The sequence below is a fragment of the Pollachius pollachius genome (assembly GCF_949987615.1).
Source record: "Pollachius pollachius genome assembly, chromosome: 3".
In the NCBI taxonomy this organism is placed as follows: Eukaryota; Metazoa; Chordata; class Actinopteri; order Gadiformes; family Gadidae; genus Pollachius; species Pollachius pollachius.
In genome coordinates this window covers 1,033,654-1,051,077 of record NC_136936.1, presented here as the reverse complement: position 1 = coordinate 1,051,077, position 17,424 = coordinate 1,033,654, and the positions used below count along the sequence as shown (strand labels likewise).

At 43.8% G+C, this 17,424-nt stretch overlaps 2 protein-coding genes across 2 annotated transcripts in view; one reads left to right on the top strand and one right to left on the bottom strand.

The window, feature by feature from the left end:
• Positions 1–518: 518 nt before the first annotated feature.
• The window catches only part of LOC307073126 (olfactory receptor-like protein OLF4), a gene marked incomplete at its 3' end in the record, with an annotated part of 29,720 nt that continues 12,814 nt past the window's right edge, over positions 519–17,424 (top strand). Inside the window, exon 1 of the mRNA XM_079732829.1 lies at positions 519–1,147. Coding sequence (XP_079588955.1) covers positions 552–1,147 — 596 coding nt within the window. The 5' untranslated portion in view covers positions 519–551. The remainder of the gene's footprint in view (positions 1,148–17,424) is intronic.
• On the bottom strand, positions 15,424–16,488 carry LOC307073101 (olfactory receptor-like protein OLF4; the record flags this gene model as incomplete). Its single annotated transcript, XM_079732807.1, has 1 exon — positions 15,424–16,488. One exon carries the CDS (start codon positions 16,486–16,488, stop codon positions 15,424–15,426), a length of 1,065 nt encoding a protein of 354 aa, XP_079588933.1.

The following is a 17,424-nucleotide window of genomic DNA, read 5'->3' as shown; positions in this document are numbered from 1 at the left end:
ACTCACTTAATTAATGATAAGACTTATATTTAAATACAGCTTTGTTAACTATCTGTTTTCAATATTAATAGCTGTAATTAAAAAGTCAATAAAGAAGTTATGCATCAATGTGCACATGATAAAGATGTAGCAGGTTCCAGTTGGTCCTTTGTTGATGATGTCAGAGGTCCTGCTCCCATGGCTTCTGGTGTTGAGAGAAGCTTTATAGGAGCAGAGGAGAGCCCTAGCTCACTGTAACGTACTGGAGGTCCTGGTTAAACCAGAGGCCACAATGTCTAGTATATCTTCCCTCTGTCATTTGAAACAGTTTTAAAGATGTGAGGTCATGTTCTAGGCTCAGAGAGGGAGTGGTAAGTGTGTGGCAGTCAGGTGTGGGGATCACACCAAATGTTCTGATGGAAAGTGTCTTCAGAAATAAGATATGGGTCTTGTTTGTAGTTTGAAGTGATCGATTTAGGGATATTCTTCTAAAAGACAACAAGGCGAATAATATTCCCATAACAGGCTCAATAATCTCCTGTGATGAACTTCTTCTGAGAGTGAAAGTTATCATGGTCAATTCAAGCCAGTTTCCATATTTCATACTGACTGAATACCTGGACATGGGTTATCTAAAGTACTTATATTTTGTGATTGTTTTGTTTCTGTACATTGTGATTGTGGTTGCAAATGCTTTGCTCATTGTAACTATTTGTATGAAGAGGAGCCTACATGAGCCTATGTATGTGTTTCTGTGTAGCCTGTTGGTTAATGAACTGTATGGTAGCGCTGGTCTATTTCCATTCCTCCTTCTGCAGATCACCTCTGACACTCACACCATATCTAGATCCATATGTTTCCTTCAGATCTACTGCTTGTACACGTATGCCACTGTGGAGTTTAGTAACCTGGCTGTGATGTCCTATGATAGGTACCTTGCTATCTGCTGTCCTCTGCATTATAAGGCTCGGCTGACCTCTAACAAGGTGGCTCTGTTGATCGCTCTCACATGGCTGTACTCTCTTATCAAGTTCCTAGTTTCTACTTTTCTGGCTTTCCGTCTAAAACTCTGTGGGAACATCATAGACCGGCTGTACTGTCAGATCTACTATGTGACCAAACTTGCTTGTTCTGATACCACAGTAAACAATGTCTGGGGTCTTTTTGCATCATGTATGACCATTGCGGTTGCATTGTTCCCCATCCTGTTCTCCACATCGCCTCCCTACTAATCTTCACCTTTGGGTGTGGCTTTGAAGTGTTTCAGAGTAGATATAGTATGACCAGTGTTCCCAGGATATTGCGTATGGTTTCATCGCTGTACTTTGTAACCATCCAAGGACTCTTTAACCCTATAATGTATGGACTCAGGTTATCTAAAATAAGACAGATTTGTAGAAATCTGTTTTTCCGAAAGAAGATATAGATATCACTTTTTGATGTCTTCATATATTCGATGTATAATACCTAATGTGAATCCTACATAATTGTGTAGGATAGGTCACTTTTTTTTACTTTTATTCTTTGCAACTATTCACACATACCTTTATGTCTATGGTTTCCCCTTAAAAGGTGTAGTAGGTTTGATTTAATGTTGTAAAAAGAATGTGATAGACAGGCAAAATGAAGAGATGCCTTGATTGGTCAAAAATGAGCCAGTGTGGAAATTGCATTAAATGAAGGATACAATTTCGCACGTTGAGCACACAGTTGTGTGACTCGTTTATTTAGTTTTTGAAAAACAGGAATCAAAACGTGCTGCAAGAGAACATATGCCGCATCGGGCTCCGCGTCATGAGAAGCTCGTAATCCTTAAAGGGACAGCGATCCCTGAAACACAGAGACAGTAAAAGACATGCCTAACACAGTGTAAAGAACAACACATAACAAAATACTGTAGGTGAATTATGTAACACTCACTACACATATCCCCCCAGAATTCACCATCAGGAGAAAACAAAAACAAAACAGTCATCGCGGGGGCGGGCGTATTAACCGGCCACAACGGCTGCGTCGTACAGGAGGTCGAGGAGCCACAACTGTGGCAGGCGTCCCGCCATGACACGGGTATGAGGCCTGGAGTGTGGGAGTCCAGGGAGGGAGGGGGGCAGGGGCAGAGCTGGAGGTCGTCCGAGTCGTGGGGGCTGAGCCAATTCAATGGGCCTGGCCACGTCCAAGTGAGCTGGCTTGAGGCGGTCAATGGAGAGTCGTTCCGGCCTGCCGCCCATGTCCACCACAAAATGTTTGTCCCCCGTCTCCAAAACCCGGAACGGGCCCTCGTAGGGGGGGCGTAACGGTCCCCTGTGCGCGTCGTGGCGAATGAAAACGTAGTCAGCCGTCCGAAGCCCAGCGGGGATGTGCGACTGAGGGAGGCCGTGACGGGAAGTGGGGACAGGTGCGAAAAGCCTTGCATTGTCCAGTAGCGTGGACCGCTGGAGAGTGGCAGACCAAGGAACGGTGGTGCCAGGGACAAAATCCCCTGGAACCCGCAGCGGCTGGCCATACACAAGCTCTGCGGAGGAGGACTGTAGGTCTTCCTTTGGTGCAGTCCTGATGCCAAGCAGTACCCATGGGAGCTTGTCGACCCAGTTGCTGTCTTTGAGGCTGGCACGAAGAGCAGCCTTCATCGACCTATGAAATCGCTCACAGAGTCCGTTAGCCTGTGGGTGATATGCGGTCGTGTGGTGGAGTTTCACTCCGAGGCTCTGTGCGACAGCGTTCCACAGCTCAGAAGTAAACTGCGCGCCCCGGTCAGAGGATATGTCGGAAGGAGTGCCGAAACGGGCAACCCAGGTGCTGATAAACGCCCGTGTCATTTCGACCGACGCTAGCGACGTCAGTGGCACAGCCTCAGGCCAACGGGTGGTCCTGTCAACCATGGTCAACAGGTAGGTGAAACCGTGAGAGGAGGGCAGAGGGCCGACCAGATCCACATTCACATGGTCAAACCGTCTCTCCGGCACCGGGAACAACTCCAACGGGGCTTTAGTGTGGCGGTGCACTTTGGCCCGCTGGCACTCAAGACAGGTGTTAGCCCAGTCCCTAACGTCCTTCTTGAGGCCGTGCCAAACAAACTTAGCCGCAACCAATCTCTGTGACGCTTTCGAACCTGGGTGGGAAAGACCATGGATGGCATCAAAAACTTTTCGTCTCCATCCCGTGGGAATGATTGGGCGAGGACTGCCTGTTGAGACGTCACACAGGAGCGTGGTGCCGGCATCGCTAAAAACCACATCCTCTATTTTCAGCCCTGTTGTCGAGGTCCTCAGGAGTTGCACGTCTGGGTCTGTGGTCTGGTCCGCTGCAATGCGGTTGTAATCCAAACCAAGATGGACTGCTCCTACCACAGCCCGTGACAGGCAGTCCGCCACCTGGTTGTCCTTACCGGCAACGTGTTGTAAATCCGTGGTGAACTCGGAAATGTAGGACAGATGACGTTGCTGGCGGGCGGACCACAGCTCAGCCACCTTGGCCATGGTGAAAGTCAGCGGCTTGTGGTCGACAAAAGCGGCGAAGTGTCGACCCTCCAACAGGGAACGAAAGTGTCTGATGGCGAGGTAGAGACCAAGCAGCTCCCGGTCGAAAGTGCTGTACTTCTGCTCGTTGGGACGCAACTGACGGCTGAAGAAGGCAAGTGGCTGCCAGGCCCCGCCCACCCACTGCTCGTAGACGGCACCGACAGCGTAGTCCGAGGCATCCGAGGTGATGGCGATGGAGGCTGTGGGAGAAGGGTGTGCCAGCATGGTGGCGTTCGCCAGGGCTGCCTTAGTGGCAACAAAAGCCTTGTCCCTGCCCTCAGTCCACTCTACAGCGTGCTTGGGCTTACCTTGCAAGGCCTCATGCAAGGGTCGCATGAGCTGGGCGGCTCGAGGGATGAAACGGTGGTAAAAATTCACCATGCCGAGGAACTCCTGCAGGGACTTGACAGTGAGCGGGCGTGGGAACTGTGCGACCGCCTCCACCTTTGATGGGAGAGGGGCTGCACCGTCCTTAGTGACTCTGTGTCCCAGGAAATCGATGGTGGAGAGACCAAACTGGCACTTGGCGGGGTTGACAATTAGCCCATGTTGGCTGAGCCGCTCAAAAAGCGTCCGGAGGTGCGCCAGGTGCTGGGATTTGGACGTGCTCGCCACTAGGATGTCATCCAAGTACACAAAAGGAAAAGGCAGCTCCCGCAAAACAGAGTCCATGAGGCGTTGAAAAGATTGAGCTGCGTTTTTAAGGCCAAACGGCATCCGCAGGAACTCAAACAGACCAAACAGCGTGATCACTGCTGTTTTGGGAACGTCCAGTGAGTGTACAGGCACCTGATGATATCCCCGGACAAGGTCCACCTTGGAAAAAATCACCATACCAGCCAGGTGGGCCGAAAAATCCTGAATATTCGGCACTGGGTACCGGTCAGGCGTCGTTGCCTCATTTAGCCGCCGGTAGTCGCCACACGGGCGCCAGCCGCCGCCGGGTTTGGGGACTATGTGGAGGGGTGAGGCCCACGGGCTGTCGGACCGGCGGACTATACCCAGGCGCTCCATGTTCGCAAACTCAGCCTTCGCCACGGCAAGCTTGGTCGGGTCGAGGCGCCGAGCACGGGCGTAGACGGGTGGACCAGTAGTGGCGAGATGGTGCTCCACACCATGCTTCACGGCAGACGCAGAGAAAGTAGGCTGAGTGAGGGCTGGGAAACCGGCAAGTAGATGGTGGAAGTCATCTGAGGTGGAGAGCATGCTAGACAGTCGTATGGAGTCAGCCCCGCTGAGCGTGCACGCATAGGAACAAAACGTGACGGCGTCAATCAAACGGCGGTTCTTTACATCCACCAACAGTCCATGCGCACACAAAAAATCGGCGCCGAGGAGGGGAACGGAGACCTTTGCTGTAATAAAGTCCCAGCCAAACCGGTGGCCTCCGAAACACAACTCAATATACCTCGTTCCATAGGTACGGATGGGGCTACCATTAGCAGCTTCCATAGGGGGGCCGTGGCCATCGGTCACCATGTCCAAACGGGAAGCAGGAAGGACGCTCCTCTGTGCTCCCGTGTCGCACAGGAATCGCCGTCAGGAGATGCTGTCGCGGATGAAAAGCAGCCTGCCAGCACGGCCGACGCTCATGTCCACTACCGAGCGCCGGCCCTGGTGTTTCCCAACCCGCCGTAACTGCATGGCGGACGGCATTTAAGAGCCTTCGGTCCAAACTTTGCATGGTAGAAACACATGCCTGAAGACTGCTGCGGGCCTGAAGACTGCTGGGGGTCAGAAGACAGCTGCCGACGAGAAGTGGTGGCAGCGATGAGCGTGGAGTCGTCCAGTGTCACAGGAGCGATGTGCGCGGGAAAAATCGCGGCCACACAGTGCCCTTGACCCGCCAGGAAAACTTTATCAGCCTCCTCAGCCAGCCTCCGACAGTCAGTGATCATGGTGTTGGCCAAAGCAGCCCTCACTTGGGAAGGCAGCTGACGCAGGAAAAGCTGAACAAAAAGAAAATCGGGTTCGTGCTCACCCATTAGATCCAGCATACGGTCCATGAGCTCAGACGGTTTGCTGTCGCCGAGCCCTTGAAGTGAGAAAAGCCTGCTGGCTCTCTCAGCGTCCGACAGTTCAAATGTCTTTAACAGGTGGGCTTTGAGTGCCGCATACTTCTCCCTTGCCGGAGGATTTTTAAGGAGGCTCACCACTCTGGACGCTGTCGAATTTCCAAGAGCTGACACAACGTAGTAGTACCTCGTCGTATCCGCGGTGATCTCCCGCAACGCGAACTGCGCTTCGGTCTGGGCGAACCATGCCGACGCCGACGATTCCCAGAATTCGGGGAGCTTGAGAGTAACAGCGTTCGCGGTCATGGTCGTGTCGTGTCCCTGGATACGTCCAGCAGACTAACGTCGGGGTCACCAGTGTGGAAATTGCATTAAATGAAGGATACAATTTCGCACGTTGAGCACACAGTTGTGTGACTCGTTTATTTAGTTTTTGAAAAACAGGAATCAAAACATGCTGCAAGAGAACATATGCCGCATCGGGCTCCGCGTCATGAGAAGCTCGTAATCCTTAAAGGGACAGCGATCCCTGAAACACAGAGACAGTAAAAGACATGCCTAACACAGTGTAAAGAACAACACATAACAAAATACTGTAGGTGAATTATGTAACACTCACTACACCAGGATCATTCTAAAATCGTAATGGTCTCATACAGAGGCCTTTGTGGTCAACTAGGAACAGATATTCACACTTTCACCCACTAAGAGCTAATGGATAGCTATGGCATTCCTTAAATAGTCACGCTCAAATTGTATCATTTGAATCTGAACTACAACAACTTTAACCATGCATTAATAAAATATATACACTATTGTTCATGTTGTCTTATCTTTGCCCTTTTTCCCAGTAAACCAGTGGTTTCCACAGCTGTAGACACAAGTCAAACATACTAAAGATCCACTTCGACTAGTACTGACCCTTCTGTGGTCACTGGTTTAGAAACACAAACCATGATGTAAACTGATTTCATCTAGTTGCCTGGATCCAAAACTATTCCCTGGTTAGTTTTGAAGACGTTCAAAATCCTGATTTGCAATTTTAGAAATGGGACATTATTGCATAAGCGTGTTTCATTCTTATTGATAAAGGTTAAACTGACCACAAAACATTTTTAAATAGTCCTCTGATCAGCAAATGAATCTCTTTCAAGCTTGGCTTGTCATTCAAAATGGATTAGTGTTTCCACTGGCTTCATTTACAATATCTTATTGATAAAGGTTGAACTGAAAACAAAACATTTTGAAATCTTCCTCTGGTTCATGCTGCCCTAATACCATTTAAATCGCAAGGCTATTCCCATGGACCTATAACATGTTCAACACCAGCTCATGGACCTTTAACATGTTCAACAACAGGTCATGGACCTATAGCATGTTCAACACCAGGTCATGACCCTATAGCATGATCAACACCGGATCTGAAGTATTATTAGCCTTAGCATAGGCGTGGGGTAAGTGTTAACGTTAGGGTCAGTTGGTTAGGGTAAATAGAATGATGTAAAATAATGTATTAATGAATGCCTTAGTTAACATGAACACCAGTGCCTCAGTTGACATGTACACTAAGAGTAAACATGAACACCATTAGTAAATGATTACTGGACCATTTGTTTATTGTTAGTGATTACTTCTTAACTGCATAATGTTATTTGATGGTTCAATGTACAATAAGTAACAAATGTACTGCACTGAATCATAAAATTAGCATAATATGTCATCAAAGATTTAGAAAACATGCATGAATGGAAATACTGGCTTCTCTGACATCACCACTACAGCCTGTAACTCCTCCTTTGTGTTTCTGCTCTCGGTCAGAACGCTTTTTTTAGTTGTGGCCTGTTCGCTATGATCAACTATTCTCAGAGTCACCCTGTGGGTTATCATCCGCTATTCTCAGAGTCGACCTGTGGGTTATCATCCACTATTCTCAGTCACCCGGGTTGCCAGATGTGAAACTATTTAGCAGACAAACACAGTGTGCTGCAGCCATGGAAGCAAGCAAACCAACCGGATCCACTGAGATCGGACCAGATTGGATCTTACCTAAAAAGCCTCGTCCTCTTTCTAAAGCTCTGTGATCAATCCGTGCTGAAACACAAACCTTGGAGTTGCATTAGAAAGATGGAGACAACTCAGCACCCAGAAGAGTTTCAACATTGATGCAACATGAGCTGGTTTATAATACACAAACAATAAATGAATGAGTAATCTGTATATGAGCTGATTGACTTACAGTGTAGGACTCTCAAAGATGTGCTCTACTTGCCTTAGTGCCCACGGTTGGCCAATGGAAAGCTTTTTTTTCACATTGTGCACCAATATGTTGTAGCATTGGATGATTTGGTTTAAACAAAGCCTGTTGAAATTCATGTCATTTCTCCAATCAACTTTTTTTTTTAATCACTGTTGATCCACTGATTTGTCAACAATTTGCTGTAAATAGGTCAAACAACTACTCTTTTCGCCCACTATTGGGCGAAAATCTGGTCCGGGCGTTAAGGGGGTTGAACACCTAACTGCTAAAGGCCCATTTCAACTCCTTTCCCTTTTGACTTGAGGAGGAGCATTAGCAGGACAGAACGACTCCCTCATAGGGGAGAAGTGTGGATCTATACTCCAATGAGACGGACACAGGCTGAAACTACACATCCACAGCCTTCCATGAGAGAGTTCACAGACCCAACAGCCAATACGACCAGAAGCTGGTCAGAGACCTCTTTGCATGCATTCAACTGGAAGAAACACACATTTAATTCATTTTCTTGCAATCAACTTTTTCACATTTTATTGAACTGTTATACTATCAACCTTAAATCAGCAACATAGGGAGATTAAAAAGATAATCAGAATGATGAATGGCTTTGTAAAGGGGCAGGCTATCTTATGTGCATCATAATAATCAACGTCTGATCTAACCCTAGCCCTGAACATAACCCTGCCACCATGACTCAGCTCCTATTAACCCTTACTCTACTGAACTTATCCCCGTTCAAAACCCCTACTGACCCTGAACCAGAACCCTGTCTTAACCAGAGAGCTAGGGAGTCGTATAATGTGGCCTGTGGAGCACTTGAAGACTGAAACTGGGATTATGGACAATATTTAGGATGTTGACTTAACCTTACAATAAGTGTTTTATAAGGTCACACTGACAATCGTTATTTTAGGGATCAATAAACAATAATCTCCTCTGCTTTAGTTATTGCAGACAAGAACATTTCTACACATCTGTCTTATTTTAGATAACCTGAGTTAGGGCTGGGCGATAAAACGATAACGATATGTATCGCGATAGACACGTAATCAATATCAATAAAAAATGTGTTCGATAGAACGTTTCGATATTGTATTTATTCCTCGTAAGAAACCGGAACAAAAATTCTACTTCTAGCTCCGCTTTGAACGAGAGGTCGCGAAGCAACGTTGGTTGAACAAACAAAGGCACTCGTACTGGTACCTAGCAACGTATGGGGTGACACGCAGGTGGGGCTCGAGACAAAAGATGGTGGCAAGGGTCCTAGAGCAACAAAAGGCCATCATTGACGTTCTGCCTGCTGACAAAAACAACAGGCACCTGATCCCAACGTGGCAGGACATTGAGGTCCTTGAGTCCATGAATGCGGCCTTAACTCCTCTCCTGGAGTTCACAGACTCCCTTTCTGGGGAGTCATATGTGACAGTGTCTTACGTGAAGCCTGTGCTCCACCTGTTCCGCACCAATTTGCTTAAATTAAACAAGGAAGACACTCAGCTCACAAAAGAGATGAAAACAAAAATAATGACCTATCTTGATGAGAAGTATGCTGGCCCTGACACAGACGATCTCCTTGACATGGCTACCTTGATGGACCCCAGGTTTAAAGTCCAATACATTAGACCAGAGAAGGTAAGGGCCATTAAAATGAGAGCAGTGTCTGAGGCATTGAATGAAGGCCAGTCAGAGGCAGGGGCTTCTGAGGGAGCAGCAGACCAAGGTGCAGAAGGAGGAGCTGCGGCTGCCACTGAACCACCTCTACCACTGGGCGTGAAGAAGCAACGCAGGTCATTGGGGAGCTTCTTCAAAAAGCAGAGTCAAGATGAAGATGACTTGCCTCTCACTGAAGAACATAAAGTGGAGAGTGAGCTAGAAAGGTACCTGATGTGCCCTGATGCAGACAGTGAGTCTGAACCCCTGGACTGGTGGAGGCTCCATGGATACAACTTCCCAAGATTATCTCAGCTGGCAAAAAGGTATTTATGCATCCCAGCCACCAGTAGCCACTCAAAGAATTTTTAGTACTGGGGGTAATATTGTTACATGCACCAGGTCAGCTTTAAAACCAGAGAAGGTCAACCAGCTGGTGTTCCTAGCACAAAACCTTGAGTGAAATATATATTAGTAGTTCAGACGTTAGTTCCGACGTTAGTTCAGATGTTAAGGTTAAGTCTACCTCAGTTTTTCTTGAAGTTCTTCTTTGTTTACAAAACACTGCATATATTTAAAAAAAAAATGTTATTCACCAGAGACTTTTTTGCACTAAATTTGCAGTAAAAAATATATATGTAGATAGTTCTTCTCGGGTCTCAGGTTTCTATATGTTTACATTTTACACTTTGCACATGTTTTTGTAACACTTTATTTTTGTTAAGCACTTTGTTATTGATAATTGTTAAGTTTTCATTGTGATGGTATTTATTTGAGTGTTTTCCATAGCTGTGTTGTTTACATTCATTTCCATTGTCTGCCTACAACCAGAGTAAGGTCAAGATTAAAATTAAAATAATAATAAAATAAAATTGCATGTTTTTCTCCTGGTCCTTATTTTAGGCTTATAGTCCGAAAATTACGGTAGGTCATACAAATTATCGATAATTATCGATATCGACCGATATGAAACACTTATATCGTGATACAGTTTTCAGCCATATCGCCCAGCCCTAACCTGAGTCCAATAATGATAGGGTTAAAGAGTGGTTGGATGGTGAGAAAGTACAGTGATAAAACTATGCACATTATCCTGGGTGCACCGGTCATATTGAATCTACTCTGAAATATTTCAAAACAACATCGGAAAGAGAAATTGATGTGTGTGTTTCTTCCAGTTGAATGCATGCAAAGAGGTCTCTGACCAGCTTCTGGTCGTATTGGCTGTTGGGTCGGTGAACTCTCTCATGGAAGGCTGTGGATGTTTAGTTTCAGCCTGTGTCCGTCTCATTGGAGGTATAGATCCACACTTCTCCCCTATGAGGGAGTTGTTCTGTCCTTACGCCCCTCATGAAGTCCCAAGGGAAAGGAGTTGAAATGGGCCTTCAGTAGTTAGGTGTTCAACCCCCTTTACACCCGGACCAGATTTTACCCCATTTTGAATTTTGACTTTTGATTAGTTGTTTGACCTCTTTACAGCAAATTGTTGACATATCATCAGTTGATCACCAGTGATACACAGTGATTATAAAGAAAAGTACATTGGATGTTAACCCACAGGTTGACCCATCCTATGTGAGAATAGGATGGATCATAGCAAACAGGGTGACTCTGAGAGTAGTGCATCATGACATACAGGCCACAACTAAAACAAGCGTTCCGAGCCAAGGACGGATTAACATGACCACGGGCCCTGGACACAAACCAGCCATGGCAGTATCTTAAGTGTCTTTTGCTTTCTTTCGTTTACGCTTTGCCAACCAAATTAGCACAGGTTCTCCATTTTCACTGTGAAATTGACCGTCGACCAAGCACTACGACATTGACGTCACGTCACGTTATTTTTCTTTTTTAATTGTGATGTATTCATTTTGCAAATCAAAAACATTCAAATCCTTTTATGACCAAAGCCTTGGCCATTTGAATTTAAAAATAAATAAATATATATATTTATATCAAGGGCCCCCCCATTGGCCAGGGCCCTGGACATCCGTCATTGACGAACCGGAGCAGAAACTCAAAGGAGAAGTTACTAGCCGTAGTGTTGATGTCAGAGAAGCAAGTATTGGTATTTATGCATGTTTCCTAAATCTTTGACATATTATGTTAGTTTTAAGATTCAATACAGTACATTTGTTACTTAGTGTACCATTCAATTTGCCTGGTCCTACCAGTCTCTCGTACTTCATTTCATTTGTACAGAGAGTTTGGACCTACTCAATTGACAAACATTAATTCACTTGAAGGCGGGTTTCTGTTGAGGTTTAAAACTATTGGATCTGCCCAGTGCCACTCTGGATCTGCCATAACCAGCTAGCGTTTGGCCGGGAATCACGTTGCGCGCAGGCTGTTAACAAACCAAACACCGTGCGTGAAGATGTCCGTGAACGAGAGCTGACTTTAACGTCATTGTTCTCAGCAACTCCCTCTGTTCGCGGATTGGACGCAGAAAATTTAGACTGAGAAAACCATGGACATATTATAGAATGGACAACGGATTCCAAAACGGCACCCATTCATTCCTATGAAAACTGCTCAATGTTGCAGGGCAACATCAAGGAGAGATTTGCTTCCGCATCACAGGAGCCTAGCCACGCCCTAGTTCATGACGTACCGGATGCAGAAATATTCATAGTTTTCTAGCATTGTTTGCATTGTAGCATCATAAGCGAGAGGTCTGAGCGATCGCAGTCACATTGATTACGACCATGGAAGTATACGTTTACTTCATAAATATGAAAGATTGCTCCATATAACACCAACAACATAGTAAATGTATGTAGGCCTAGAAAAAAATACAGTTCAATGTTATTGCTTAAGAAACAGATTCCTTCCAACTATTTATAAAAAATGCAATCAATAATTTATGTACAAATAAATGGTTACATATCGATCAGCAACGAGGTTGGAGTAGCCTACCCACATAAATAATTGTAATACACCAACATTGTTAACTGTCACACAGCTAAACAAGCGAATGAAAAATTAAATACTAATGCAACTAAAATGTTTATTAGGCTAGTAACAATATTATGAAAATGATACCGTAATCCACCCGTTCTTTGTCTTTGGATCTTTTGAATAAATGGATCAATAAATGGTGAATGGCAATGATCGCAAGCAGAGAAATGTGAGTCATTGAGCAGCATCCCTTTATCACTAAAACACTTTTAGTGATAAAAAGTCACCACAGTGACTAAAAACCATCAACGTTGTCATGTTAAGTGAAAGGAAAAACCCGGCCCTCCCGAATGCCGGGCCGAAACATTTGTTTCACTACGACTCCTTTCAGCTGCTCACCCCTCCTCCAGCAAAAAATAATAGCATAAAACGCTTGAGGTGGCGTTTTGAAAAGAGAAAACTTACATTTTTTTCATACATGGCATAAAGATAATTATGAGTCTTAAATTGATATCCAGACATTTTTTGCGGAGACACATTCCTGTTCCCCACTTGTATTGGAGTGAACGGAGATATCTACTTCTGGGCCTCTTGAATCGAGGGACCCATCCACAGCCCGCTTATTAACAGCTGCAATACCAGGCTTGGCCGCTGAGCACTGGTGGATTGCGGAAGTATGCACTGCTCCTGGGGGCTTGCAGAAAACCCACTAACATATCGCAGACTCAGACGTAGTACTGAAGGGAAATTCAAATTCGGCGGAAGTACTTAGGCGGGTGGAGCCAGGCTACCAATAAATAACATTACGTAGCATTATGCAGTTAGAAGCATTAACTAACAATTCATTTATGGTCTAGTAATCATTTACTAATGGTGTTCATGTTTACTAAGGTATTAATTAGTACATTATTTTACATCATTCTATTCACCCTAACCAACTGACCTTAACGTTAACTCTTACCCCAAGCCTATGCTAAGGCTAATAATACTTCAGACCTGGTGTTGATCATGCTATAGGGTCATGACCTGGTGTTGATCATGCTATAGGTCCATGACCTGTTGTTGAACATGCTATAGGTCCATGACCTGGTGTTGAACATGCTATAGGTCCATGACCTGATGTTGAACATGTTATAGGTCCATGAGCTGGTGTTGAACATGCTATAGGTCCATGACCTGGTGTTGAACATGCTATAGGTCCATCCTTCATTCAATTTAAATGGTATTAGGTCAGCCTCAAATCAACATATTGAGCATATAATTCTGGATTATACAAGCCAGTGGAAACATGTTCAGACGATGGGAACACCGATTGAGCACTAAGCCATATCGAATGACACACATGAAGCTCTTCAGAGATTCATTTGTTGACAAGAGGAACTGAACTTGTGTTCAATTTAACTTTTCTAAAAAAGAAATTGTAAATGAAAGAAGTTTATGCGATAATGTCCCATTTCCAAATTGCAAATCAGTATTTTGAAGATTTTGACCAGATTTAAAATTTAGATCTTTAGACGTGATCATGGTTTGTGTTTCTAAACCAGTGACCACATAGTGTCAGTATAATTGAAGTGCATCTTTAGATAATTTGACTTGTGTCTACAGCTGTGGAAACGACTTGTTTACTAGGAGATAAAAGCAAATATTCTACAACATATTTATTTTATTAATCCATGGTTATATATGCTGTAGGTTGGATTAAAGAAATACAATTTGAGCGTGATTTGTTAAGGAATGCCATTTCCTTCCATTAGCTCTTTAGTGGGTAAAAGTGTGAATATATGTTCCTAGTTGACAACAAAGGCCTCTGTATGAGACCACTAAGATGTTAGAATGATCCTGGCTCATTTCTGACCAATCAGGGCATCTCTTTCTTGACTGGCGAGAGGAATTCATCTTGCCTGTCTATCACATTATCTTTACAACTCTTAAATCGGACCCACTAAACCATTTAAGTGGAAAAATGGACGTAAAGATAGGTGCAAATAATGAAAGTAAAAATTAACTTATCCTACACAACTATGTAGGATTCACAAAATGTATTATACATGGTATATATATATGAAGATATTAGAAAGTGTAACTATAACTATAACTTCTTACAAAAAAAAGATTTCTACACAACTGTCTTATTTTAGATAACCTCAGTCCATAAATGATGGGGTTAAATGGCTGGATGGTTAGAAAGTAAAGCGACATAACGATACGCATTATCCTGGGAACATCGGTCATATTGAATCTACTCTGAAATATTTCAAAACAACACCCAAAAGAGAAATTGATCAGGGAGGCGATGTGGGGGGTGCAGGTACTGACTGCTTTCTGTCTGGTCTCTTTAGAACCAACAACACAAACCCTGAGGATCTTGGTGTAGGAGAACAGGATGGGGATGAGAGGAACTAATACACTCAGAAATATTCCATATATATTTTTTACTGTTGCATCAGAACACGCAAGTCTGGTCACATAGTAGTTATGACAGTACTAAAGGTCTATGATGTTCCCACACAGCGTTAAACGAAGATTCAGACAAAGGCTTATAAGGAATTTGATTAAAGAGTACAGTCATATGAGAGCAATCAACAGAGCCACCTTGTTAGAGGTCAGCCAAACTTTATAATGCAGAGTACAGCAGATAGCAAGGTACCTATCATAGGACATCACAGCCAGGTTACTAAACTCCACAGTTGCATACGTGTACAAGCAGTAGATCTGAAGAAAAGACATGGATCTAGATATGGTGTGAATGTCAAAGGGGATCTGCAGCAGGAGGAATGGAAATAGACCAGCGCTACCATCACGTCTGTGCCCACAGTCTTATCATAACTCCACCACATGTGTGTGATTGCAACACTTCTCAATGGCGCAGAAAATAATATTTCTTTGGCATTTCTTTCTTTCTAAACCACGTCTTCTTGTGCTCTCTAACTTTACAGCTGTTAAATCTGACCCAACACAACTTTTGAGGGAAATTATCATAATAAAAATCATAATGTTATGTGCTAATAATAAAACTAGAAAATGACAGATCGTACAAAAATAGGTAGGATTCACATTAAATATCATTCTTATCAATACATGTGAAGTTATTAAAAAGTTAAAACTATACCTTCTTAGAGCAAAAGTGATTCCTACACGTCTGTCTTACTTTAGATAACCTCAGCCCATAAATGATAGGGTTAAAGAGTCCTTGGATGGTTGCCAAGTACAGCGATAAAACAATGCGTACTATCCTGGGAACACTGGTCATATTGAATCTACTCTGAAATATTTCAAAACAACACCCAAAAGAGAAATTGATCAGGGAGGCGATGTGGGGGGTGCAGGTACTGACTGCTTTCTGTCTGGTCTCTTTAGAACCAACGACACAAACCCTGAGGATCTTGGTGTAGGAGAACAGGATGGGGATGAGTGGAACTAATACACTCAGAAATATTCCATAAAGCCCATAGATATTATTTAGTGTGGTATCAGAACACGCCAGTAAGACAACATCGTAGTTGAAGCAAAAGAGCCGGTCTATGACATTCCCACAGAGTTTTAGACGGAGATTCAGACAAAGAGTTATTAGGAATTTGATAAAAGAGTACAGCCATATGAGAGCGATCAACAGAGCCACCTTGTTAGAGGTCAGCCGAGCCTTATAATGCAGAGGACAGCAGATAGCAAGGTACCTATCATAGGACATCACAGCCAGGTTACAAACCTCCACAGATGCATATGTGTACAAGCAGTAGATCTGTAGGAAACACATGGATCTAGATATGGTATGACTGTCAGAGGTGATCTGCAGCAGGAGGAATGGAAATAGACCAGCGCTACCATACAGTTGATTAACCAACAGGCTACACAGAAACACATACATAGGCTCATGTAGGCTCCTCTTCATACAAATAGTTACAATTAGAAAAGCATTCGCAAACACAATCACAATGTACAGCATCAAAACAATCCCAAAATATAAGTACTTCAGATAGCCCATGTCCAGGTAGGCAGTCAGTTTGAAATATGGAATCTGGCTTGAATTGGCCATGATAACTTTCACTCTCAGAAGAAGTTCATCACAGAAGATTAGTCTTTGTTCCGGTTTAAGGACTAATGTACGTCTGGTTGTCAATGAGAAGAATATTCCTACATTAATTCCTTCAATCTGAAAAATAAGACTCATATCTGATAACGTCTCATCTTGGACATCCGAGGACACTTTCCATCAGAACATTTGATGTGATCCCGACACCTGACTGCCACACACTTACCACTCCCTCTCTGAGCCTAGAACATGACCTCACATCTTTAAAACTGTTTCAAATGACAGAGGGAAGATGTTCTAGACATTGTGGCCTCTGGTTTAACCAGGACCTCCAGTACGTTAGAGTGAGCTAGGGCTCTCCTCTGCTCCTATAAAGCTTCTCTCAACACCAGAAGCCATGGGAGCAGGACCTCTGACATCATCAACAAATGACCAACTGGAACCTCCTACTTCTTTTACATGTGCACATTGGTTCATAACTTTTTTATTACAGCAATTACTCTTAAAAAACGATATTTAACATAGCTGTGTTCAACTTTAAGTGTTATCATTAATTATAAGTTGCACGTTTGATTTCATGATAAATATAGCTATAATTCTGGATCATACAAGCCAGTGCGAACATGTTTAGACGGAGGGACCAGCAATGGAGCACTAAGCCATATCGAATGACACAAGCTTGACACATATTCATTTATTGACCAGAGGAATATGTAATAGATGTTTGTGTTCAGTTCAACCTTTATCAATACGAAATTGTTAATGAAACAAGTTCATGTGAAAATGTCCCATTTCCAAATTGCAAATCATGATTTTGAAGATCTTCAAAATATATATATTTAAAACCAGGGATTTCTGTGGTTTACGGTTTTGGATCCAGGCAATCATATGAAATCAGCTAACATCATGGTTTGTGTTTCCAATCCAGTGACCACAGAAGGGCCAGTACTATTTGGAGTGGATCTATAGTAAGTTTGACTTGTGTCTACAGCTGTGAAAAACACTGGTTTACTAGGAGAAAAGGGAAAATATAAGACAACATGAACAATTTTGTATTTATTTTATTAACACATG